The sequence below is a fragment of the Mesocricetus auratus genome, unplaced genomic scaffold (genome assembly GCF_017639785.1).
Source record: "Mesocricetus auratus isolate SY011 unplaced genomic scaffold, BCM_Maur_2.0 Super-Scaffold_100007, whole genome shotgun sequence".
Classification (NCBI taxonomy): domain Eukaryota; kingdom Metazoa; phylum Chordata; class Mammalia; order Rodentia; family Cricetidae; genus Mesocricetus; species Mesocricetus auratus.
Window position 1 is genome coordinate 84,449,998 of NW_024429191.1, and position 26,850 is coordinate 84,476,847.

The 26,850-nt window shown below is 43.1% G+C and overlaps 1 protein-coding gene across 13 annotated transcripts in view; it reads right to left on the minus strand.

Annotated features, from left to right (window-relative positions):
- The window catches only part of Bptf (bromodomain PHD finger transcription factor), a 105,854-nt gene that overhangs the window by 49,194 nt on the left and 29,810 nt on the right, over positions 1-26,850 (minus strand). For 7 of the 13 annotated variants that reach the window (XM_040749974.1, XM_013113289.3, XM_040749975.1 and 4 more), the window contains exons 3-9: positions 19,620-19,843; positions 18,183-18,392; positions 17,486-17,674; positions 9,686-9,874; positions 5,096-5,283; positions 2,655-3,010; positions 2,172-2,303 (exon numbers count right to left, since the gene is read on the minus strand). In XM_040749974.1, coding sequence (XP_040605908.1) covers positions 2,172-2,303; positions 2,655-3,010; positions 5,096-5,283; positions 9,686-9,874; positions 17,486-17,674; positions 18,183-18,392; positions 19,620-19,843 — 1,488 coding nt within the window. The remainder of the gene's footprint in view (positions 1-2,171; positions 2,304-2,654; positions 3,011-5,095; positions 5,284-9,685; positions 9,875-17,485; positions 17,675-18,182; positions 18,393-19,619; positions 19,844-26,850) is intronic. The other 6 variants (XM_005069998.4, XM_040749978.1, XM_040749976.1 and 3 more) reach the window with 4 other exon arrangements.

Genomic DNA, 26,850 nt, shown 5'->3' on the forward strand with positions numbered 1-26,850 from the left:
TCTGGTCTTCTCCCCCGAGACCCTGACCCACGACCTAGACAGGGTCTTACCATGTAGCCTTTACTGGCCTGCAACTTGCTATGTAGACCAGGATGGCCTCAAATTCGCAGAACGCTGCCTACCTCCACCCCCACAGGCACGGAGATTAAAGGTAAGCACCAGTACACCCAGCTCAGCTTGTCCTCAAATTGGGAGTTTTGTTACTGTTATTTCTATATAAAACTTTCAATTATCTTACCAAATTCTATCCCCAAAAATCCAACTATACATGAGTGAAATTTTATAGTAACAAGACAAAAACTGATATCATCAAGAAACTTACTTTTCTTGTCTTTTGCTTTTTGTTTTGGTGTGTGTTTGGAGAGGAAGCATTCCAAGAGAGGCTTTCTCTGTGTAGCCCTGGCTATCCTCTAACTTGTTCTGTAGACCAGGCTGGCCTCAAACTCAAAGTTCCACCTGCCTCTGCCTCCTGAGTGTTGGGATTAAAGGCATGCACCACCACTGCTTGGCACTTTTTTGGTTTTAATTGCTTGGTTTGGGGACATTCTTGTTCTGTATCCCATGCCTCAAACTCAAGGTGACCCTGCTGCCTGTACTTCCCCAAGTACTACCATTACCAACGTGAGCCACCACACTCAATTTTAAAGTCATGTTTATAAAGTAAAGCAAATCTACAGGGATGGAAAATACACTCCTACTTAAAAGCTAGGGGATTATACCATTTGAATGATCCAATAGGAGGGCAGACAGTTTGCAACAATGCTTTTGATAGTTCACCTTTTTGTTTACACAGGATCCTGCAACTTGTGATCCTCTTACCTCAGCCTCAGCGCTGAAACTAAAGGAATGTGCAACCATACATGCCATACATACATACATATATATGTTTATCTATTTAGCTTGGAATTCTGGGAACAAAATCCAAATCCAAAGTCTTGGGCATATTAGCCCAGTCCTTGTAATAATTTTAAAATATAGTTTTATTTTTATCTCTTTCCTAAGGTAGGGGTGTGTGTGTGTGTGTGTCTGTGTGTGTGTCTGTGTGTTTGTGTACGCAGGTATGCTTGGGCATGCACATTCACCTGGGGGCCAGAGGTGGACACAAGGTATCTTAACACTTTTTTATTAAAGGAGAGGGCCTTTCAATGGACCCCTGTTTCAGCTAGACTAGCTGGTCAGAGAGCCTTCATGATTGGCCTATTTCCCAAATATCTGATCCCCAGCAATGGGCTTAAAGGTGTGTGCTGTCTCAACGGGAAGAGCGTGCTGGGAAGTGATCTGCGTCAGGAGGGCAGCCAGTGCTCTGGTACACACTCTACTGCTTGCTCAAGTACACAGCTTGCAGTCTACTTGGTAGCTGTGTGATCTCTGGCCAGATATTCAAGCCTACAGAGAGAAATAAACCTGACCCTTAGCACAGTGTTGGGAACATTCTAGAACAAATGCTGTGAAAATGTGATTTCTTGGGTCTGGAGATGACTCAGCAGTGACAGCAATGGCTACTCTTGCAAAGACACAGAACCCACACAACTAACAACAGCCTGTAAGTCCAGCTCCAGGGTGTTGTAACGCCTTCTGATGTCTGCACACACCAGGAACACACATGACAAACAAACATGCACATAAGCAAAGCAGACACAGGCTCTTTCCACCCTGTCAAAAATGCTTTTCACTTGTAATATCTTTTACAATGTACGTGGGACTGGCAAAACAGCTCAGGGGGCAGTCATCTGCCAAGAATAAACTTCTCTCCATCTATTCATACCCACACATATAGACACATAATAAATAAAAATGTTTTTTAAAATAGCTTATTTTTATTTTATGTGCATTGGCATGAATGTGTTAGTTCCCCTGGAACCAGAGTTATAAACAGTTATTTTAAACTGCCATGTCGGTGCTGGGATTTGAACTCAGATCCTCTGGAAGAGTAGTCAGTGTTCTTAACCACTGAGCCAATTCTCCAGCCTCATAAATAAAAACTTAAAATAATAAAAAAATATATTTGATCTCATTTCATCTTCATTACAGTCTTGTATCCTGGGAATTAATGGAGATTGGGAAGAGATAGTCTTTACTGTGACTCCCCTGGGCTTTTCCATGATTATTAATGATCTAGCATTTTAGAAGTATCCAACACTCATCAAACCCAAGGCTTAGAATTCACTCACCTGGTGTGGCCTAAAGACTCCCGCCATATTGGTAGCATCACAACCGGCTTAACTGCACACTCCAAAATTGCAAGAGCCAATGCAAACTCTCTGGGTTTACTACACATCTGAACGGCCTTGATCCAATTAGCCCTGCGTTTCAGAAGGAAGAAACCATTTCACTCTGTTGTTCTTAACTGAAAACACAACAGCCATAGTCTAGCATGATTCAGCTTGACATCTCCAGTAAGAAAGGGCTCTCTCTATGTGGCAGGAGTGCACATAGGCACACTGGGGGCACCTAGCTCAGAGAACTGGGGACTTCACACACCAGGAGCAACTCAGGCCTCACTCGGTCGTCACAACCCCCTTGACCTACAAATTCTTTAGCTTTGGTCCCCACGTGACTCCGGAGGTAAAAACTCTGATAACCCAAAGTTATCCAAGGATGGATTTTAAGTAATCAGCATATTTGCAGCAACAAATGAACCTGAGTTTCCTTACCTGTGTGAAGCCCAGTTGGGATGAAGAAAGGAGGACGGGATGTTGCTTTCTAGCTGCGTGATGGTGAGTCTCAGCGTAGATATGGTAAGGACTTTGGACCCGTGAACAGATCCGTTCCACTTGAACTCCCCGGCTGGAGTGAGGCAGAATTTGTGCGCAAGGTGCCTCCTCTTGTCATGGTCCTCCCGGTGCTGGTGCTTATTCAGGGCAAATGAATTGGTAGAGTACTGATTGTGGTACACGCGGTACTTCCCTTCCTGTCCCAGCTTAAAATAATTGTTGATATTCCCTTTCATGACCACTTCCTTTTTGGTGCTCAACCGTGAAACTTCTCCTTGGGAGTTAACTACCAACACCTGACAAGAAAAATACAGACATCATTATTCGTACAAAAGATGCAAATATTGTTTGACCAACTGTCTTTCAATAATTGTAATCAATCATTCCAGACAAGAGATAGTTTATGACTAAGAGGTTGAAGTTTAAAAGCCAGAAATTTTGCCGGGCGTTGGTGGCGCACGCCTTTAATCCCAGCACTCGGGAGGCAGAGGCAGGCGGATCTCTGTGAGTTTGAGGTCAGCCTGGTCTACAAGAGCTAGTTCCAGGACAGCCTCCAAAGCCACAGAGAAACCCTGTCTCTAAAAACCAAAAAAAAAAAAAAAAAAAAAAACAACCAAAAACCAGAAATTTTTTTTCTTTTTGTGGGGGAGGACGTGGTGTGGTTTAAAAAAAAAAACGAAAAGAAGTTAGATTTAAAGTGAAGTTGGAGCTGGCCTATAGTGCCAAAATTCAGGAGGCTGAGGCTGGAAGAATATGAACCCAAGTCTAAGCCAGGGCTACATGGCAAGACTGTCTCAGTGCAGGAGACAGTTGGTAAAGATACTTGCCAACAAGTCTGATGACCCAACTTTAATCCCTGTACCACAAAAAGGTGGAACAAAGGAATTAGCTCCACCACTCACTAATCTGGGCACTTGTATTCAAGGGCAGCCTGGTTTACAAAGGGCTACACAGAGAAACCCAGTCTTAAAAACAAACAAAATAAAAGTGAAAGCTTGCCAAATGGGCATTGGTGGTGCTCGCCTTTAATCCCAGCACTCAGGAGGCAGAGGCAGACAGATCTCCAGCCTGGTCTACAAGAGCTGGTTCCAGGACAGCCTCCAAAGCCACAGAAAAACCCTGTCTCAAAAAACAAAACAAAACAAAAGTGAAAGCTTGTCATTTATAATCGAATAAGGAAGACTTATGACTGCAGAAAGAAGAGTGGCCTTGAGGATTAGGTTAGACACCACTGGGCATGTTCATGAATCTCAGATACACACTATCACTCTATCAAATTCTAACACAAAGTTTATCAAAATAGGAGGGCACCAGATACACTAACCCCTAAAAAATATGACTTAAAACCCCTCTACTACTGCTCTTTTCATTATTCCAACTTGAGTTGCTACAGGCACTGGGATCTTTAGGATAAAGCTGGGCTCAATCTTTCAGTGGACCATAAAAATCAATACTGGCTGGTTATTTTTCTCTGCTAATGTAGAGGCAATGGTGGGGGTTGTCAGGAATTTAGACAGGGTCTTGCTACACAGTCTGCGTTGGCCTGGCTCTCAACAGTAGTCCAGGCTTGCCTCAAAACTGGCTACATTCTTCCCTGCTTCAGTCTCCTAATGGCTCTCTCCTGCTTAACTATCCAGTAAATAATCATCAGAGACACTACTATCAACCTTCTGTGCCCATTGCTGGAAGCGAGTAGAGCTACTCATTGTCAGTTTTGATCCTGCTGACCAGTTAGGGCTACTGCAGACAGCTAACTCTACTCTACCAAGAGCTACAAGCGACAACAGTTCTTCTCAAGTGATCACAGGAAATGGGCTACAGGTGGCGGTGGTGCACACCTTTAATCCCAGCACTCAAGAGGCAGAGGTAGATGGATCTCTGTAAATTCGAAGCCAACCTAGTTTAAAAAGAAAGTTCCAAGATGGAATCCAAAGCTACAGAGAAACCCTATCTAGGAACACCACCCCCTACCACCAAAAAAGAAAGGAAAAACAATAATAAAAAATTGTATGCAATTAAGCTGACTCTAACATCATCTGCCCACTGAATTTCCAATAAATAGACTAAGTTTGGGTGTATAAATTTATTTGCCAGAATACAAGACTTTGTTCTTGGTACTCACTATAAGAAAAAAAAAACATAAATCAAAACTAGGTCTATAAATTTCCCATCCCTTTTTTAACTATTTGATTGATGTGTGTCTGACTGTGGGTGTTGGCACATGAGTGCAGGTGCCCTTGGAGGCCACAGCATCAGGTTCCTTGGAGCTGGAGTTACCAGTTGGGAGGTTAGCACTGGTGCTCTCAACCTCGGAGCCACCTCTCCTGTTGAAAACTCCAATGCTGCACAGTGCACACAAGTCTGTTTTAAACAGAACACACCTCTTTGCCCTCCTTAAACAACTTATTTGCTTCGTGGGCCGCAGCTGCCACCTGCTGACTCTTCAGCTGACTAAGTTTGCTATCGGGATTCCGCAATCTGGTGATGATCCGAGTGGAGCCAGACGCTCCTCTCCCAGCTCCAGGGGACTCAGCCATCTCTCCATTAGACTTCTCCACTCTGAAGTCACCTATTATCAAATGAAAATGCCACAAAGTGATTGCTGACAGGAAGTAAATAATTAAGAATGCCTTATTTATCCAACACTTAACATGCCATATATATCTAAAGTCCAAGAGAACCAAGCAGATTAAGTCCTTTCATAGGCAAAGCAAATGTCATCAATTCTTAATGTTTTCCTAAACAGCAAATATCAAAAAGCAAAAACACTATGAGTCATTCATTATTCTGCAGAAAACAGTGTTACCTGTTTCGAAGCTCATCTACTGAAGAGGAAGGACCTCCAAAAACTTGCAAATAACAAACATAACAACTCAAATGCATACAAAAATGTTGCCTTGTATATCTAATACGGATTTGTATATTAAAAGAATAGTTAATTTTAGAAGGATTTCCCACTTAAGTAGTAATAGTCTTGAATTTTACAAGTGCCAACTTAATTTTTTCTAAAAGTTACATAATTATTTGTGAAAACTCATTATAACAATTATTTTTTAATAGTAACAATCTTTCAACATTTGTTTTATAACTTCATTTTTGACAGTGATCTGCTTTCACTGTGGGCAAATCTCACATGGGATAACGCACATACATACATACCCAGCCATTTTATCACTGAATCTCATATGGGATAATGAACATACATGCCCAGCCATTCATCACTGTACTTTTCTACTGGCCAGAAAATTGAACAAGACCTGATTTTTAATTTAAAACTTAAAAAAAGAAATTAAACAGTGTAGCACTGGTAAATCCAAGGATAAGAATCAATTGTTTTATATAAATGGTGGTATTTTAGGCAAGTAGAGACAGATGCAAAAGGGAAAACTAGTTGTTCATTTCAGGGATTGTTTAATAGTAGTTGGCTCAATCTTTTCCCTACCTGTCCTTCCCTCTGGAGGGGATGTTCTGCCCAATAACTGTGTAACAGCAACAGATCAAGGGGCCTGCCTTTGGAAGTAGGACATAACTCGACATAACCAGACAGAACACCCCACCATCCCACTAGGCAACTCTCCCAGCCAGTCATCACCCTATTCCATTTTTGGCTTTTAAATCTGGTTTCTCCTCTCTCTCTTCTTTTCTTCTTGGGACTGAACTGAGAGCCTTGCACGTGCTGAGCACATGCTCTAATCCGGCTGAACCCTCACCTGTCATTCTGGTATTTCTATTAGTGAGCAGGAAGGGTGTGAATTAGAGGCTATAACTTGTACCTCTATGGTAGAAAGACCACTGCTTATAGGGAACAAAAATCCCCAATACTCCAGAACAGACATGAAAAGAGGAAATGTTGAGGAAGATGTCTGAATAACTTGCTTAGCTTCCTAACATGACAGTGCACCTGAGGCTTTCACCAGTCCTAGATGTTCCTGTCAAGGCCACTAATAAAATTTCATGTATGTTTTAAGCAAGGTAGATTTCTGTCGGTAGCAGTAAGTCCTAAATAATCCAGCAATTATTTTATTATTTTAAGGCTTGGTCTACAAAATATGCCACTAAGTCAACCGGCATAGATCAAGGGCTGAGTACCCTGCTTTCCAGCCTGGCGTGGCAGGACACTCAGCCAGCAATCCTGGATATTGCTATCCTCTTAGACTCTCCACGCACTGGAGCTCCAACCCAAGGCGCTCAACTCTTGGGACCACTTATTACATCCTTTGACAGACTTTATAATGGTCTCTGGGTTTAGGCTGAACTTGCTGAAAACAGAAGGAAGAGCAAGAGTTTTCTGAAAGGAGCCCCTCAGTGTACAGCTGCAATTCCGTGCTACCCAGAATTAACCTTGTGCGTTTGCGAGTTTAGCAAAAATAAAAGCAAGGAGCAACTTCATCTGCAAGGGTCAGAGCTGAAGACACAGGGTGAGGAGGAGAGGTACTCATGGAACACACTCTACCCAAGGCCACTCTGCTGTCACTAACAAGTCAATCTCTACGGGCAGCTTGGTGGCAAAATAGACATCTGCTCTAAGTCAGCCCCTCTGGCAAGCATAGGCAAAGGGCGAAGGCTGCTGGCCCACCAGACAAAGGGAGAAGTAGAAGGGCTTCTGTCCATGGAGCCTGAGGCAAGTTACTAAGTATTAGGTACTCGTGGGAATTCCTACAAATCCATAAGAGGATGTTAAATTGACATGGGGAGTGAGGGTAGGGAACTGTCCAACCCTGCCAAATCGATTGATTGTTCAGCCAACAGCAATTCCCCAAAACCCATACTGTGTAATTCATTCTATTGTGGCAGCAGAAACCAGGCTGTCACAAAAGAATGGCCCCCAGAAGAACCTGTCACAGGTTTCTCTTCTCATTTGTTGTCACCATCCCAAAATAGACCCTCCACCTTCAGGACAATAATGGTTTTTTGTTTTGGTTTTTGAGATGGTTTCTCTGTGGCTTTGGAGGTTGTCCTGGAACTAGCTCTTGTAGACCAGGATGGTCTTAAACTCGCAGAGACCCGCCTGCCTCTGCTTCCCGAGTGCTGGGATTAAAGGCGTGCAGTGCACCACCACCACCACACGACTGACAATAATGTTTAAAACAGCTAAATTCAGAATTTCATATGGGTTATAAAGTTAAGACACACCCAAACCTGTCAAACTTAATGCATAGCACAAAGAAACCTTAGACAGGGCCTAAGATATAATTACAGTTATTGGATGCAATTGTGGGCCAAGGGTTTTGGAAAAATTTTAGGTGAGGGTGAGACCTATGCACCATGTTAGACAGAGGCATTGTGAGCTGGATACATGAGAGCAGACATGAGTGACCATGCTGTGCTGACCTACCAAAGGCTGGGACTGCAGCTATCTGCTCAGTCCCCTCTTTAAAACAGACCTTGCTCTTTGGAAAATCATCCCTACCCCATTTCAATCATACACTTGTTGGAGCCATCAATAATACCTTGCCTGCCCTGGCCACAGGTGTGGAACAATATGGTCCAAGATAAGCCACTCAAATTCCTTCCTCAAAGACTTTTGATTTGGAGCAGGAGTAGGGGCTTTGCCTTTGGGCCACAGACCTTGGAAAGACATGGAAACAAATTGCTGGTGCCATCTTACCTGCAACTTGGAAAAAGCCTGTCTGTATTAGGAGAGAATGAAATTGTCACACAAATTTAAGATGTTCAAAAGAAGAAGCAGGGGTGGGGAGACAGAGCAGTTGTTATACCACTGGGTAAACTTACACTTCAGGAGAACTTGGATTTCCCAATTATATAAGTTCACAAAATTCCCTCTATATTTAAACTATTTTAAGATGGTTTCACCACTTAAGATGGAAAAAGTCCTAAGTAAAACACATCTCCAACCTTATGTCATATTTGAAATTATATTCAAGATAAATTTAAAACAGTGCTACACAGTTATGAGAAATTACTGTAAATACATTTCTTTTCGTGAGGTCATCTTCCTTAAAAAAAAAAAATGACCCACATACACACATGCAACACACAGAGAAACACTGCAGAAAGAGATGAATTTAACGACATAAAAATGTAAAATTTTCAGAAGGTAGAGAATTAAGCACAAGAAAATAATATATAAGCACATATATAAAACAGATATTAATGACCATCATACATAAGGCAATCCTAAAACTTATGAAAACATCAAAGTTCCATAGGAAAAAGTGATCAAAAACAGGAATTATCAAAACACGGAATATTAAGCACATGAAAAGAAGCAACTACATTCGTAAGTGGAGATATGCAGTATTTCCCATGAAATACTTTCTTACCATTGGTAAAAAAAAAAAAAAGATAAATGGGGTTAAATTTAAGTGTGCAAGCAGGGAAACATCAAGTATAGACTTTAGGAGGGGTGTCCCCTTTGGGTGAGTAATTAAGCAGTAGCCACTATTATCTGTAAAAGGTACCTACCATTGGACCAGCTAGTCATTTCATTCACTGTTCCCTACTCTGCCAGAAATACTTGCAGAATACAGACACGTCTGGAGGCTGGCAGAAAGCACTACCATGGTGATGGCCAAATACCAAGCAGCAGCTACAAGCAATGCATTGAACTCTAACATGAAGAGCCCTACCATGTGTCACTGAATGGGAAAACAGAAAACAAAAACAAAAACAAAAACAAGATGCGAATAACACATACAGAATGATCCCATTTATATATTAAAAAAAGAAAACCAAAAAAAAATTGCAAACGTAAAGATATGAACAATATACTGATGGTGATTATACATAAGGAAAACAAAAAGGTTTCTATTTTTTCTCTTCTTACAGGGTTTTTTCTTTTTTTTTTTTTTGTAAAGCAAAAACAGTGATCTCATGTTAACTAAAAAACAAAAAACAAAACAAAACACTAATTCTTTCCAACCCATTACACTCTTATTTAAAAAATTGAAAATGTTTAAAGAAAAAAGAAAAAGAAAACCTCTCCCCTGAGTGGATGAGCGTGCTCTTACCTGTCTCTTCTTGAGCAGAGACAGGTGTGTGGGAGTCTCCCTCTCCAACGTCAGGGTCATCCGCTGCCTTAGCAGAGTCACTCTGGGAAGAACTGAGTTCACTGCTGCTGTTACTCTTTTCCAGATTAGGCTGGATGGAGGTAGTGGTAGCACTAGTGTTACTGCTGTCACATGTCTTGTTAGAGTCTTCTAGAAAAATAGAATATCTGATTTTTACATTGAAGAACACATCAAAATCTAAATGTCAGAAAAGCACTTAATGGTTGAAGGGCTTCATCACGACACTCAATAGTAGGAAGCAGAGCTGACCATGGAGGAGCGTGAGGTGCACTGTGAGAGAAGTTGGTAGGAAACCGCCCTACAAGTCCTATGAAGTCCCTCCATCCATCCACTCACAGGCTCTTTATCATCATCCAGCACCAAACAGCTAACTTGCCACAGTCTAGAGCCAAAGAAAGAACAACCAACACAACGACTGCACTCAACTCAGGGCACATCAGATACAGATGGTTTTGCAAAAAAAAAAAAAATACCCAAAACACGAAGCTTATATTCTCACACTTCAAGGGTTCTCAAAGATCTCCATGGAAATAGAGCTAAAGAGCACTCTACCCCTAAGGTTGTCTAAGTGTGATCACCTTTTTTGGGTAATTTCACAACATCGCTAGCAATTTAGTTCCTTACCAGTTCAAAATTAGTACTAGGAAAAGCTGAAAGTCATGGGAGTTCAGAAAGTAAGTCTGCCTGCATTCCTCTTTGTCACTGACAAAGTACGCAATCACTAAGGAAAGAGTGACTGACATTAGGTTACACCAACGACATGAAATATGGTGATGAATGAGGAAACAATGCCCCCGCGTCCACCCCTCCAAATGCTTTAGAACTGACTGCACCCAATATGATGGTTACTGTAGAATAGAGAATACAGAATACAGGAATAATTACAAAGGAATGAAAGTTGCCTTTACACATATGGAAATATGACCACTTCATTCAAGCCAAGAGAATGCAAACTGAAGCTACATGGAGAGGTGGGCCATGTGCTCGCACCTGCAATCCCAGTAGGCTGAGACAGGAAGACTGAGCCGGAGGCTTAGACTCAAACAACTAGACAGAACACAAAGAACAGCCAGGAGGTGGTGGCGCACGCCTTTAATCCCAGCACTCGGGAGGCAGAGGCAGACGGATCTCTGTGAGTTTGAGACCAGCCTGGTCTACAGAATGAGTTCCAGGACAGTCAGGGCTACACAGAGGCCCTGTCTCGACACCCCCCCCCCAAAAAAACCCAAACCAAACCATAACAGAAAAGGAACTTACAGAAATATCAGTATTATCTGCTACTGATACTTGCCAAAATTCTAGACAGTGAACCCAGATGCATACAGTAAACATAAAATAAAATATAAAAACAACACCGCCCGACTTTCAGGTCTAGCCTTCTTTTACCTGAGCCACCTGACATACTCTGGACCTCTGACTGCATCCAACATGATGGCCAGCATAGCATGTCTTCTTTAATATTGGGATCCTTTGTTTTGGGGGCTAAATCTGTCATTTTTTCTTTTACCAAACTCCCTGAAAGTAATACTACTGTCTACTGAGATGTTATGTCAAGGTGAATCTTGAAATGGATGTATTTTTAGACTTTAAATTCTAATATCAAGATGGCTCAGCTGGTGAAGGCACTTTCTGTCAAGCGTTTGACTGCCAGTTCCATCCCCAGGAACCTCATGGTAGAGGGAGAAAACACTTTACCCCACAGTAAATAAACACATTTTAATGTTACAATGTTTCTACTCTAGGGGCTACAGACACAGCTCAGAGGCTTGGAGCACTCCCTGCTGTGGAGAGGATTACAAGCTAGTTCCTGGCAACCCCATCGCCGGTTCACAACTGCCTCTAACTCTGGCTCCAGAGGATCTGATGCCCTCTTGTGATCTCCATGGGCACTGCACTCACATGAACACACCCACACCCACACACCAAACAAACTTCAACAAAACTTTTCTACTGTAGAAAATAAATGCCAACCAGAAGAAAGGCAGTATAACTTGGAAATATTATTAAATGTAATGTACATTTCAAAGTGATTAAAATATTAATTTAAAAGAAACAATCAACATTAGGATGCACGTGATAAAAATGAACTGAAAGAGAGAAGCTGAGGTTAGCTCCGTGGAAAGCACTTGCCTAGCATAAGCTACTGGGTTCAGTGCGGCATCACCAAACAAAACAAATAACAAGACACAAAGGCACTTTCATAGCAAATGGCGGCAAATAATTTTAAGCACCTTACAATGAAGGGAAAGAAGATGCTTAAATTAGAGCAATGTCACTGTCTTATACTATACCCAACAAGTGTCTGTGTTTGTGTGTGTGTTTTCTTCAAGCATAAATGAGACATTTTTCAATGTCAAACTCACGCTGAGGACATTACTCAGTGGTAGAGTGCTTGCCTCTTGACCACAGAACCTGGTCCCACACCCATCGTCACCCAAAATTAATTATAAAAGTTACATGACAGCAAAACCATTGTAAGCTGCAACCTACAGTCATGGAGAGGGAAACTAAAGCACTAACAGCAAACACGGGAGGCGAGGCCATTTTAGCCTTGACTTCAGAAGCTGGATCATCAGAGACCCCCCCCAAAAAAAAGGGCAAAGAAAATAAAAGGGAAGAAATAAGAAAGACCAGCGGTGAGTAAGCCAGAGAAAAGCATGCAGTAGCTGGGTGCAGAGACCAGAGAATAACTTCACAGAGTCAGTTCTATCTAATTGTATGTAAGTTCTAGAGAATGAACTCAGATAGTCAGCCTTGCCCAGCAAGAGCCACTGAGCCATCTTCACCAGCCCTGACATGATCTCTGGGATAGTTTCTCACTGGCCTGGGATACTGTAAATAGGCCAAACTGACTGGCCAGTCTTCCCAGCACTGAGACTTTCTGCATCACGCCTGATTTATAGATTCTGGGGCAAGGACTCAAATCCTTTCAATGACTGAATTATCATCCCAGATCAAAATTACTAACATTGCTTACACTGTATTTATTATTGGGTGGGGGGCGTGTATGTGCCACAGGATGCATGATGAGTTCCGATGACAAGTTTCAGGAGCTGGCTGTTGCTTTCTACCACAGGTTCCCTGGGCTTGAGCTTAAGCTCATATGGCAAATGTTTTTACACACTGAGTCATCTCACCAGCTCCCAAGATTATTTTTAATGAAGATAAAATAATCTTGTTACTAGAGACAGATAAGGACACACAGGAAAATATATGCTAATCTCACTTATAAAAGTAGATGTAAAGTTGGGCGGTGGTGGCGCACGCCTTTAATCCCAGCACTTGGGAGGCAGAGGCAGGCGGATCTCTGTGAGTTCGACACCAAGTCTGGTCTACCAAGCAAGTTCCAGGACAGGCTCCAAAGCCACAGAGAAACCCTGTCTCAAAAAAAAAAAAAAAAAAAAGTAGATGTAAAACCCTAGCCAAAATATTACAAAGCTGGTTACAGTAATAAATGGGAAAAATAATCACAACCAAGCTGCACTTAATCAAGGATTATGAATTGGACAAAAGCGACACAGGAATTTTTGCTTTAGTGAAGACAGTCTTAAGGGAAAAAGACAGGCTCTCCAGCAAAACAAACACAAACAGAAAGTGTACAAAGGAAATGACAGGCACTTCATAAAGAGGAAAAACAAATGACCTGTGTACACACACGCACGCACACACACACACACACACACACACACACACACACACACACACACACACACACACACACACACACACACACAGTGTCCCCAGTCACCCGGTAACTACAGGTACAAGCCACAATACAATCCTCCCCACACATCCCAACTGGAAGGTTCCCTCTACTCTTGTCCCAAAGGGAAAGAGCGAATGAAGGTGTTGATGCCACTTGATGGCAATGATGTCCTGTAGGCAGAGCTCTCGCACTGTTAGAAAAGCTTACACAGCCCTTTGGAGAACCTCAGAGACTCTACTCATTATGGCACCGGATACTATGTAAATAACTATCATGGGAAGCTGGAGAGATGGCAAACAGTTAAGTACACTGGTTCTTGCAGAAGAGCCAAGTTTGGTTCTTGCCACCCACATGATGGTTGACAATGGCCTGTAATTTCGGGTCTTACACCTTCTTCTGACCTCTGATTTCACAAAGCACACACGGTACACATACATACTCACAGGCACTTGCAGATACACATAAAAGTACAAAAATCATTAAATGACCATCAACATACAAAAAAGATAAAGTAATTGTGGTACATCCATACAATGAGGTAGCAACAAATGATGGTGATCTACACCAACATTGAGTATTTCGCTCTTACTGGTATTTTAGTAAGAATAAAAGAATTTTTAAAATCAGATATTAGCTATACATGGCAACCCATGCCTTTAATCCTAGCTTTTGGGAGGGAGACGTAGACAGATCTCTTTGAGTAAGACCAGCCAGGTCTACACATAGCAAGTTCCAGGCCACGAAGACTATGTAGTAAGGTCTTATCTCAAACAAACAAAATTAGACATTAAAAATTACATTGCAGCAGTGCAGCACGGCTTGCTGGGTGCCGGGAGGAGCCAGCCTTCTCCTCCGCCTTGGAGAGCGGTGGCCTTAGCCTTCATGGTACGCTTCTAGAATCCAGAAAGCCCTATTGTACTCCATGCAAACCGAAGCATCACCCAGTTGATTCTATGCAAAATGACAAGGCCCTCTGTAAGGTGAACGTGCTTTAAAAAACAAATCCAATAAAAGAAGAGCCCCTCCCATTTAAAAAAAATTACATTGCATCTATGACTAACTTTTTTCCTTTTATCTCTTTTCAAAACAAAAACAGAGTCTGGGAAGGCAGCTTAGCAGTTAAGAGCACTTTCTCCTCTTACAAACAACCCGAGTTCGAGTCCCACACCCACATGCTTGCTCACAACCAACTGTAACTCCAGCTGTGAGGATCTGATGTCCTCTTCTGACCTCCTCAGGCACCAGGCACCAGGCAGGCGCATGATACGCAGGCATACATGCAGGCACAACAGTCATACATATGAAATACAATAAATGTAAAAATTAGTTGGGCAGTGGTGGCGCACACCTTTAATCCCAGCACTCCAGCCAGTCTGAGAGTACTATTGCATCAAAAGTCTTTTAAGTCAATAAATGTCGGGCTGGAGAGATGGCTCAGAGGTTAAGAGCACTGGCTTTTCTTCCAGATGTCCTGATTTCAATTCCCAGCAACAAGGTGGCTCACAACCATCTATATAGTGAGATCTGGTGCCATCTTATGGCATGCAGACATACATGCAGATAGAACACTATACATAATAAATAAATCTTTTAAAAATATTTTTTTTTAAAATCAATAAATGTCATGTCTAAATATATTCTCTAAGTTTAGAAAAGAAAACCAAGTGAGATGTTCCCTATCAGGGTTGACCGCCTCATCCACTGACCAGAGGGGGCATCAACAGTGATAACAAGGATTGGTTCAGGGCTTCACAAAGCACACAGCGCCCTCCCAAGGCACAGAACAGTAACACAATTCTGTGCTCGACTGGCAGGAACAAAGAGAAGCAGAGCCTGAGGAGCGGGCCAGCAGCGCATTCCCCTGGAGATCAGAAGGGCACTCTAGATCTACTGCTGTCCACAGAGTGCAGTTATGAGGACTCCACTCTACTTTGGTCATGGATGTATTCCCACCAAAAGTTGAGTCTGAAACTTAGTACAATATTACCTATTGTATAAAAACAAAAATTAAGGCTGGCAAGATGGCTCAGAAGGTAAAGGTACTTGCTGCCAAGCCTGACAACCTGAGTTCAGTCCCCAGGAAGGAGAAAACTGACTCCAGCAAGTTGTCCTTGGATCTCTACATTGGCTGTTACAAGGGCATGTGCATACATGTATACATGCTCACCATACTTGCCCACACAAAATAAATAAATGTAAAATAATCTAAAACAGCACACAAAGACTGGAATTTAAGGATCTAACAGATCAAACTCAACCAAGTTTGATTTTTTTTGGGGGGGGCGGGTTTCGAGACAGGGTTTCTCTGTATTGTTTTTGGAGGCTATCAGTCCAGCCCGGCCTCGAACTCACAGAGATCCGCCTGCCTCTGCCTCCCGAGTGCTGGGATTAAAGGCGTGCGCCACCACCGCCTGGCCCAAGTTGGACAGGCTCCAAAGCCACAGAAAAACCCAGTCTCAACCCCCCCCAAAAAAACTAATCAATCTAAAGGGACAAAGATTATAATTAAGAAGCAACAAACACATAGAAGTCCCCCTGCTGCATTATTTCAGCAATAGTATTCAACCTTCAAACCTTTTAACCCCGAATATGTGAAAATGCGAATAAAACTGACCAAAACCTAGAAAAACTCAGTTATAAAGCCAAATTATAGATCTGTGTTCCTTCTGCCCCTGAAGAAACACTCCTTCCTGGAAAATAGCACCTGTCTCACACTTCTATTTTCTAAACAATTCTAATTAATAAAGTTGTTAATAATCAATCAAAATTTCACTCCAGTTTCTACTTCTATGACTTCAAATTCCATCTCCCCAGATCAGTGCACCAAGTACTTGAGGACTATTGGATTTCCAACTGCCAAACCTACAATTTTCTGGGCTAAATGATTTCTTTTTAACTCTTTGTATTTTGACACAGGGTCTCACTTCAGAACTCCACCTAGCCTGGAGCTCACTATGCATGGCCCAAGTTCCTGCCTGCCTTACCAGCACTGAGACTACAGGCCGGACCACCACACCAGGCCAATTGCTCTCTGTCTCACTGGAGTATAGTTCCCAGATGTCCTACAGCTTAATGAGCCCAGTCTCCGATTAGTCAACTGTGTCAAATGTTCTGCTGACAGCTGGGGTTCACATGGAGACTGTATGAAACCTAAGGGCTTTCAGCAAAGTTCCAAGCTGGCTGCCCAAATCCTTCACATTCCAATCAGAAACCTGGAGGCCCTTAAAGGGTTGGATGGCATTGATTTATGGGTAGCGGACCTAGAACACACATCTTCCAGACAGCAGCGCTTCCAACACGGCCAGCACATCCCAGCACAACTAACTAACACACAGCAATCGGAACTCAAATTTGGAAACAGCAATGTTTTTATATACACAGAAAAGAACCTTTAAGGATTTCCTCCAACTATGACTTGCTTTTTGGTGACATTATTGATGTTTATTTTCTGATTTTAATCTTCTGTAATAAAAATAGCTTTGAATTTCTTGAAAGGCAAAAAGGTCATATTACACATTCTTAGTATGATAACTTACTCCAAGTAAAATTTCCATGCTAAAGAGGTTAAAGTTAGAATCACTGGTTAACATTATTAATGCACCTTGCAAAACTGTTGGTGATGATGGAGTCTCTGCTAACATTATGATTTGACATGTAGCACTACATGAGCACATGCAAACAGAAAATTAATGTGTTAGTATATACAGAGCCAGAAGGGCCATGTCACTCAGCATGGAGACAGACATTACTATGTGAGTAACTCAAATCAAATCTCTGCCAGGATGGTCTGGTGACCAGGCATACAAATCCATCTAAGAAAAACAAGCATGAGGACTAAGAGGGAGTTGCAGGCACTAACTGCAAGACCATCTGCCAAACATCGATGTTAGGTGACAGCTCAGCAATCAGGAATGGCACTGTGAGCAAGCAGCATGAATGAATGCAGACTTTCAGGTTCTAGGTGACATGCAGCTTTTACTGCAAAGGGAAGGGGTCCCCCCATTACAGAGGCATTGCTACACTGCCCTCTGTACCTGGTACATCCGGGGGGAGCTCAGATGCCACCTTCTTCTCTGCCATGTTGCTGCTATCATGGGTTTCTGAGAGACAGCCCTCGGGGCTCCTGCCTTCACAGGGACTAGTCTCTTCTGAAGAAGCATTAGTTGTGTTGTCACCAAGATTTGCTGGCACAGAGTTACCTCTATCCCCAACTTCTGTTGGCTCTACAGCAAAACGCACAACAAAACTTTAAAGATATGCTTTAAAATTGCTTTTGGACAAGTGGCCACAAACAATCAACTACTAAAGATCATCAGTCACCAAAAAGCCTGCTTCTCTCTGGTGGCCAATTTAAAGCAGTTCAGACTCTGGGGCAGCTTTGCAACAGGTCATCCAAAGATATAGAGTAAGATATTAAGAATGTCTGAGAGTTCATTTTTTTAAAAGAACATATTTTATCACATACCAAAGTGTATATTCTGGTATATATTTTTCATCAACAAATTTCAAGAGATGCCAACTTCTTGGGGAATATAAGTACAACATTATTGCAAATCCATCAATACATAAAACTCATTCCAATGGTTGTAATGTTACAAGGGACTCTCTTAAATATCTTTAGAAATCAAAAATAGCTGTTTGCTATAAATTTTTCCATTTTACAAGTAAAATTGAAGGTTCAAACAAATAGCATTAATAAAACACTTCTTTGAAACCAAGTAATTCTTTTACCCTCAGGTTTTCCTTGCCCAGGCTCTTCCCCCAGGGCTTTGTCCTCACTGTCCTTCTCAAGGGGCTGGTCTTCTGAATCTTCCCTGCTTTTCTCGGCATCTTTGGAGCTGTCACTCTCGACCTCATTCTTGTCTTTTTCTGTTTCCTCTGGACTCTGATCACAATCAATATCTTCCCCTCTTTTGATTCTTAAGGAGTCCAAAATTTCTTCTATAATGAAAAACAGATAATTGTTTTCTCCCCATAATCAGATAGAAAGTTACTAACAAAATGCACTTAGGAATTTTAATGTGTGATGGGCTTGGTGGTGCACACCTTTAATGCAAGCACTCAGGTCAGAGGCAGGTGCTCAAGAACAAAGCCAGCTTGATCTACACAGCATATTCCAGGATAACCAGGGCCACATAGTGAGACTTTGTCTCAAAAAGCTTAATGACCAATATTTTTTAAGGGTTATTTATTTATTGCATATACACTGTTCTGCCTACATGCCAGAAGAGGGCATCAGATTGAACTGTAGATGGCTGTGAGCCACCATGTGGTTGCTGGGAATTGAACTCAGGACCCCTGGGAGAGCATTCAGTGCTCTTAACCATCTCTCCAGCCCTGACCAATATTTTTAAGTCTTTAAGAAAAAACATTACACAGGCTGGAGTTCAAGGCCCTCCTAGTCTACATAGAGAGTTTTAGCACTATTATACAGAGAAACCCTGTCTTGAAAAACTAAAAAAACAAACAAAAAAATCTTTTAAGGCTATATGTAGTGGTGCACACCTTTAATTTCTGCACTCAGGAGGGAGAGGCAAGTGAATCTCTAATAAGAGTTTGAGGGAAGCCTGATCTATACATTGAGTTCCAGGACAACCAGGGCTACACAGTGAGACCCAGTCTTTAAAAAGACACCTTTTGGGGATCTCAAGACAATGGTCTAAAAGATGATGTACTAAAAGCTGAGGACACAGAAACAAGAAGTGTGTTCATTTGCTTTTGTGTGGGTGAGAGTTTTATAAAGCTGTCTGTAGTATGGAAGGAATAGAATAAAGAGGATACAAATGAGGTAGCAAAGGTAGAACATCCCTAACAGTCTCAATATTCTGATGGCTGAGGCAGGAGAATCATGAGTTCAAGGCCAACCTGGGCTACATATGAATTGAATTCAGCCTGAGTTACAAACAAAAAAATAAATGATTTGTGGGGGAGGGGGAGGACTATCAGTGACCAAAGCAAGAAACAAAACACTAAAATGCACAGCACCCAAATCTGTGTTAGCATGGATAGGATCACTGTAGAAAAAAATGACATATACAGTCAAAGCAAAGCATATGTAAGTCAGATATCTTAACACATTTATCTTAACACTTTTTCAAGTCTCAGAATATTTTACACAAGAGCCCGTCTCAAATTTAACAAGAAAAATCAAGTAAGAGCACCCCTCACCATTAGCTGCCGCTAGAAAGGATTTGTTGCTGCCCCGAGCTTTGTTGGTCAGGTCTTCCGTTATGTCCATGTGCTGGTGCATCTCCTCTCGAGTCTCTTCTAGAATTTTGCACAGTTCTGCTTCCCAGTAGTCTTTGTCTAGACAGTCTATTAATTCTGCAAGCTGGACCTTTGTACTGTAGTACCAGACTTTCTTTTCATTTTCATTTTCTGTGTCTTCTTCTCTGTTGTGAAATCAGTGAAGGGAACCATTAGACACACAGCACTTACTCACAAGCATCTCCTCAACAAGTTCAACTGTGCAATGTGGAGACTACATGCTCCATTTCTCTTGTTTCGTCTAAACAGTCTCTAATTACTTGATCTCTAAGCTCTTGCTCCTTGACAAACAATTTTCAAGTAGACAGGTCACTTGCAAACACCTAAACACAACAGAGATATGACTTTAACATCCAGAGCCATGCTCCTAGGGCTTGGCCAACAACCGCCCAGACCTTTAGCAAATCTACTGCAGCAGCGTGCTGAGAAGGGTAACCCTAAACCTTCACAAGTCTCAAAGCGTGTGAAACCACAAGACAGAGCACAGCAACACTGTTTGTTACAACGTCCAGAAACACGGCCACCAAGTTCAGGGCCTTGGAGGAATCACCCCCAGATTCAGCAGAGGTGTGTCATCTATCTCCTCTTTCTTTTTTGGAAGATTTTATTTTTATTTTATGTGTGTAACTGTACCACAGACATGCAGTGCCTAGAGAGTCTAAAGAGGATTCTGGATCCTCTTGAACCGGAGCTACATATGGTTGTGACCTGCCAAGTGGATGCTGAGACCTGAACTTGGGTTCTTTGAAAGAGTAGCAAGTGTTCTTAACTGTGGAGCCATCTCTCCAGGCCCAATTTATTTTTAAAACAGTGTCACACTGTGTCTTGCTGGTTGACCTGGAATTTGCCATGGAGACCAGGCTGGCTTTGAACTCCCTGCCTCTGGCTCCCAGTGCTGGGGACTGAGGGTGTGTACGACCACCTGGCTCTTGTATCAAAGACAACCAAAACTCAAACGGGAGGAGACATCTTCCATTCCTGCCAACTCTCCTGAGGTTCCATCACATCTAAGGGAACTGAAAACTTCAGGGGAGATGGTCACTAACTAAAAAAAACAAGGCTGATTACCACCTCAAGCAAGGTTTCAAGAATGCATCTCACACTGCTAGCAATGGCGCAACATACCTGTTACACCAGCCCTCGGGAGGCAGAGCCCCTTTACATACACACGGTCCCAAAAAACTAAAAACAAGCAAAGCACCTGACAAACCTGACACACAAGCCTGAGTTCTGGTGGCTATGGTGGCCTGCCTGTAACTCTAGCCCAAAAAGTGAAAGGTAGACACAGGGATCCTTGACACAAACTGGCTAGTGAGACTAGAAGCTAGTCGGATCATTGACCTCTGGATTTGACTGAGATGGTGCTTTAAAGAGTCAAGTGAACAGAGGTCAAAGGAAATTCCTGACATCAATCTTACATCTCTGTGAGCATGTGTACATACCTACACAAGTCTGAGATTCTAGGCCAGAGTGGTGGGTCTGGGGCCTTTCGGTTGAAGGAAGGAGGGGTGGGGATGTGGAGGGAAGTGGGTACTACTTGCTAGCCAGCCCATCTCACTAATCAGCAAGCTCCAAATTCAATGAGAGACTCTAATCTCAAAAAGACAAGGTAGAGAGCAATAGAGGACACCCTGCATTCACCTCTAGCCTAACATTAACACCAATATGTGCACACACCCACACAGACACACCACACACACACACACACACACACACACACACACTACTAGGTCCAGAAATGTAAACCACTATAGAATGTTCAAGGCCTGAGTTCTAGCCTCAACATCCCTAAGTGGAAATTGGCTCAGAATGGGCTAGGCCTCTTGAGATAAGATGGTATGGTGACAACAAACTCCCTCCAAGCCACTTATGTGCCTCACTTATACTGGGTGAGGATACAGCCACCGCCATGAGACCACTGTAGGACCTGAAGGTATTAGACAGGGCATCTATCACAGCGACCGGGAACACCATTAGTGATCAACAGACGCAACATATCATTATTACCATTATTAAGGCAGAGGCAATTTAGAGGAATTTCAGAAATGTATCATTAACATTCAGTAATTCTAAAAGGAACATATTAATTCTACATCAAGTATCAAAACCTTAAAGAAAAAAATTGCACAACTTTCCCCCCTTCAGGCATATGTGCAAACATGGGTGCAAGTCTGTACGTCCCCGTGTGCACAGGCCCCAGGTGAATTCAGGCCCTCTGCTCCATAGGCTCCACTTTGTCGGCTGAGACAGGAGCTCTGAACTGAACCTGGAGCCCCAGGAGTTTGCTTGTCTCTGCCCACAGTACACAGGTCACAGCACAGGAGCCAAGCACGGCTCTTAGGTGTTGAGATCTGAACTCAGGTCAGGGCCTCAGGCTCAGGCAACAAATGTTCCACATTGAGAGCCACTGCCCAGCTCCCACGCCACCCACTGTCTTCTTTTGGTCTTTATTTGTTATAAACACAAAACTTTTTTTGAGACGGTTTCTCTACGAAACAGTCCTGGCTGTTCTAGAACTTACTCTGTAGACTAAACTGGCCTTGAACTTAGAGACCCACCTGCCTCTGCCTCCCCAGTGCTGGGATTAAAAGCGTGCACCACCACCCGGCAACACAAAACTTTAAAAAAAATCTACTCTTCATTTTGCTCTAATAGATACTTTAACTTCTTCCCTACTCCTAACCTCTTACACACACACACACCCCACCCCCACCAGATGGGTTTTTCTCTGTGTAGCCCTGGCTTTCCTAGAACTCACTCTATAGACCAGGCCGCTAAGTACTGGGATTAAAGGGGCATTCACCACTGCCACCCTGGTTTTCTTTTCACCAGTCTGTTCTGGCATGTTTCTAGATTTCAGAAGGCCCTGGGGTGGAGGGAGAGGCAGCGTGTATACTCTGTAGTGTTTCCCACAGACTGTGTCCAATTCCCTCTTACCACCACTGGAGTGATGGACACCAGTTTTGGCCAACATGGCATAGTATCCTCTATGTCAGATTTCCTCAGAGCTGGGCAGTTGTTGGCAAGGGTAACAACTTGGCTTTGCCCTGTCTGATGAGCTTCAGGGTCTCTGTCCCAGCGCCTACTTTCCACTTCTCACAGCAAGCTGACCACTAGAACTCGTCAACTCCAGAGCTTTCGCCTTCTTTGCAGCCACCATCTTCCTGCCTTAGTGCAGGACAGCCCTCACCAAGAGCAGCCGCCAAGATGGCCAGGGAATAAGTCTCCTGAGTTCTTACCACTAATATGACAAGGATCTTAATCTAATTACCAAGGTTAACGACATCAGTCTTCTCAGCAGGAAGATTTATTGAAAGATCTTCTTGGGGGGCGGCAGGCGCGTGTTTCGAGACAAGGTTTCTCTGTGGCTTTGGAGGCTGTCCTGGAACTAGCTCTTGTAGACCAGGCTGGTCTGCACCACCACCCGGCTTTATTGAAAGGCAGTGGTAGCTCACATATTTAATCCCAGTACTCACGAGTCAGACACAGGTGATCTCTGGGTTCGAGGCCAGCCTGGTCTATAGAACAAGTTCCAGGACAGGCAAGGCTACACAGGGAGACCCTGTTTCAGGAGAGAGACCAAAAAGAAAAAAGAAAGAAAGAAAGAAAGAAAAAGCTTTCAAACACAATGCAGTGTTAAAAATTAACAATGTCAAGTACTTAATGAGTTCCAACTTCGTCAGATCTTTTATTTTCTGAAGTTTCTATCTTAAAGCTTTCTTGTTATGAAGACAGCTCAGCAGCTAAGAGCACACTCTGCTCATGCAGAGGGCCTGAGTTTGGTTCCTAGCACCTACATCAGGTGGCACACAATTATCTGGCTTTTCTCCAGTTTTAAAAAACAAAAATAAATCTTTTTTAAAAATGGGACAGTAAAAAAAAAAAAAAAAAGCCGGGCGTTGGTGGCACACGCCTTTAATCCCAGCACTCGGGAGGCAGAGGCAGGCGGGTCTCTGTGAGTTCCAGGCCGGGCTGGACCGACAACCTCCAAAACAATACAGAGAAACCCTGTCTCATAAAAACAAACAAACAAAAAAATGGGACAGTAAGATGACCTAGATGTTACAGACACTTGTCCCCAAGCATGATGGCCTGAAGGATAATAACCTCTCCCAAGTTATCTTCTGAACACACACACACACACACACACACGCTGCATGCATGCATGCATGCAAGGTGCACACATATGCAAAATAAACAAATGTAAATTTTTTTAAGGAATTAAAAGTTTGCTGGATAGAAAGCACGGTTGGGGAGTATAAGACTTCATCATGTGTCGGAACACAGTCCAAGGATAGTCTTGCAAAGGGAATTCTGGTTGCTTGTGAGAAAACTCCAAGAAAACATCTTGTGACCTGTTTATTCAAAAATACTAAATTGTTCTTGGAATGTGCTTCGGTGACCCTCCCAAGGTGTATCAGGTAGGAGTGGGTTCACTTCAGATTATTAATTACAACTGGCTATAGTTATTTGTTTATAAGCCTCTTTGGGAAAACATGCTTTGCCATGTGCGGCTAACCCACACACAGGTTATCCTTGGGTTGGACGCTTTACTCGTGTGACTCTTAACCTTACAGTATAAATTGTCTAATTCTCTGACTAAAGCGGACTACTGCATGAGACTTTAGTCTGCCCCAGTTTCAGGCCCCATTGTCCCAGGTTCACTGCCAACTACAACGGTAAACAATTATGAAATAAGATAGTATAACAGGAAGAAATTCAACTAAGTGGACATTCTGTCCAATTCTTAGATTTTATTATGCGTTCGTGTGTGTGTGTGTGTGTGTGTGTGTGTGTGTGTGTGTGTGTGTGTGTGTACCTCCGAAGGCCAGAAGACTGCATACATCTGCTGAAGCTGGAGTTCCAGGAGGCTGTGAGCACCTGGTCTAGGAAGCAAACTTGGTCCCTCTGTTAGAGGGGCAGTAAGTGCTCTCAACCACTCCCACAGCAAGCTGCACACCACTGAAAGGCTCCCTAGCCACCTACAGGCACGAGGACTCTCCTTGGTCTCTGCAGAGCTTCCCCTCTATGACACACTAACCCTGCTTTCAGACAGAAATCCATTCTGCACTCGGCTGCTTTTCTACGAGTTGCTTGGTTTATTTTTTTGTTTTTGTTTTTGTTTTTTGAGACACCGTTTCTCTGTGTAGACCTTGCTGGTCGAGAACTTGCTCTGGAGACCAGGCTGGCCTTGAACTCAGAGATCCACCTGCTTCTGCCTCCTGAGTACTGGGCTCAAGGCATGTGCCATCACTTTCAGTAAGTTCTTACTTATAATGAAATGACTCAAACCTGTAGTAATTGCAGCAATTAGTTCTGAGTCTGTCTGCAGCAGTGTGTGAGACATAGCTCACACCTCCTCCACACAAAGCCCTCACTCACAGCACCTACACTTCACACGGCTTCCTCTTCTCAGGCCGTGTGTGCTCAAACACCTCCCCACTGCTCATCTTCTCTCCCTTGATATCCCCTCTCTAAAAACGGGGTGCTGGCAACTATCTTTTATTCTGCTCATCAAAAATACATGTTCACACTGACTTTGCTCTTTTGGGGGGAGGGAAGCAGAATAAATTCATAACAAATGTAGCAATGAAATACTAAGCACAAACTGCTGATGCACCAAAGCCAGTTTATCCAATCAAAACCCGCATCCTAACTGTAAGAGGAACAACTACCTGTCTCTCTGTATAAACAAGTTGATCCACACAGAGTCTGTCTGGCTTTGGTGGAAGCTCTGTCCCTCCCAGCTCACTGGAACCGGCCTCGCTGCCCCAAGTGTCCCCACTACTTCACAGGGAGGCAGAAGGCAGGGTGGGAAGAAAAAGACTCTTGCCTAAGAACAAATACACATATTACAGGTGTGAGCTTTACAGCCTGACTTTTACCTAGACTACATACAGTAAGTGACTTAAGAAGTTTGAAGGTGGGGGCTGGAGAGATGGCTCAGAGGTTAAGAGCACTAACTGCTCTTCCAGAGGTCCTGAGTTCAATTCCCAGCAACCACATGGTGGCTCACAACCATCTACAATTCAATCTGGTGCCCTCTTCTGGCAGAACACTGTATGTGTAATAAATAAATAAATCTTAAAAAAAAAAGTTTGAAGGTGACTCACAGGTAAGTTTCAAAGTTTCTTCTCTCAACAAGTCCATAGAAGAGTAAGAAACCCTGTAATGGGCTGAATACTGGCCCCCAAAATCAGGTCCACCTAAAATCTCAGAGTGCTCTTGCTTAGAAAATGTATTTACCCACGGGTTTTGAGATAAAATCATCCTAGACTTAATGACTTCTGACTCTACAGGAGAGGAGGTGCAGAAAACTCCCTTGATTACTGCCAGTGGTGTGGCAGGTCTGTTCAAGGCTTTCCAGAAAGAGCCTTCAGAAGGAGCTGAGTCTGGCTTTCCAGGGTTCAGGCTTCAGGAAACAGGACTCTGAACCATTCAAAAGCCCTGTTTTTAGTGTTTTGCTACAGCAGCCCCAGCAGAAGTGGAGTGCTACTATAAAACATCCTAAACCATGAGGCTTTGGAAGTGGCTATGGGGAAGAGGCTAAAGAAAGGAATTTGGGGCACTTGACGGAAAGAAAGAGGAGGTCTACTTAAGCTGGTCACAGCCAAGGACCTCCTGGACGCTGGAAGCTGGGAAGGCTGAGAAAGGATTCTCTTCCCAGAGCCTGCTGACACCCTGAGGTCTGACTTCTGGCCTTCAGAACTGACTTCAGTCCCACTAAATTGTCACGTGACCCTCCTCTAACAGAGCCGGCACCCACCAGGTCAGGAGGGCTCTGGATTCCATCCTGACTCTACCACAGCCTGTGTGATCCTAAGTAAGAACTGATCTCCCTCTACCATCTCGGATGAAAACACTGACAGCTCTTGCAACATATGGATTAGGATTAGGAGATTCGAATATGTAAAGGGGTGGGACAGATGGCTCAGGAGTTGAAAGCATGTTTCATTCTTGCAGATGGTCTGAGTCTGGCTCCCGGCACCCATGCTGGTTGGCTCACAACTGCCTTTATAAGCACAGCCCCAGACATCCAATGCCTCTGGCCTCTATGGACGCCTGCAGTCATACACACAGAAACTAAAATAATAACAATAAGGGGTGGGACAGACGGCTCAGTGGTCAAGAG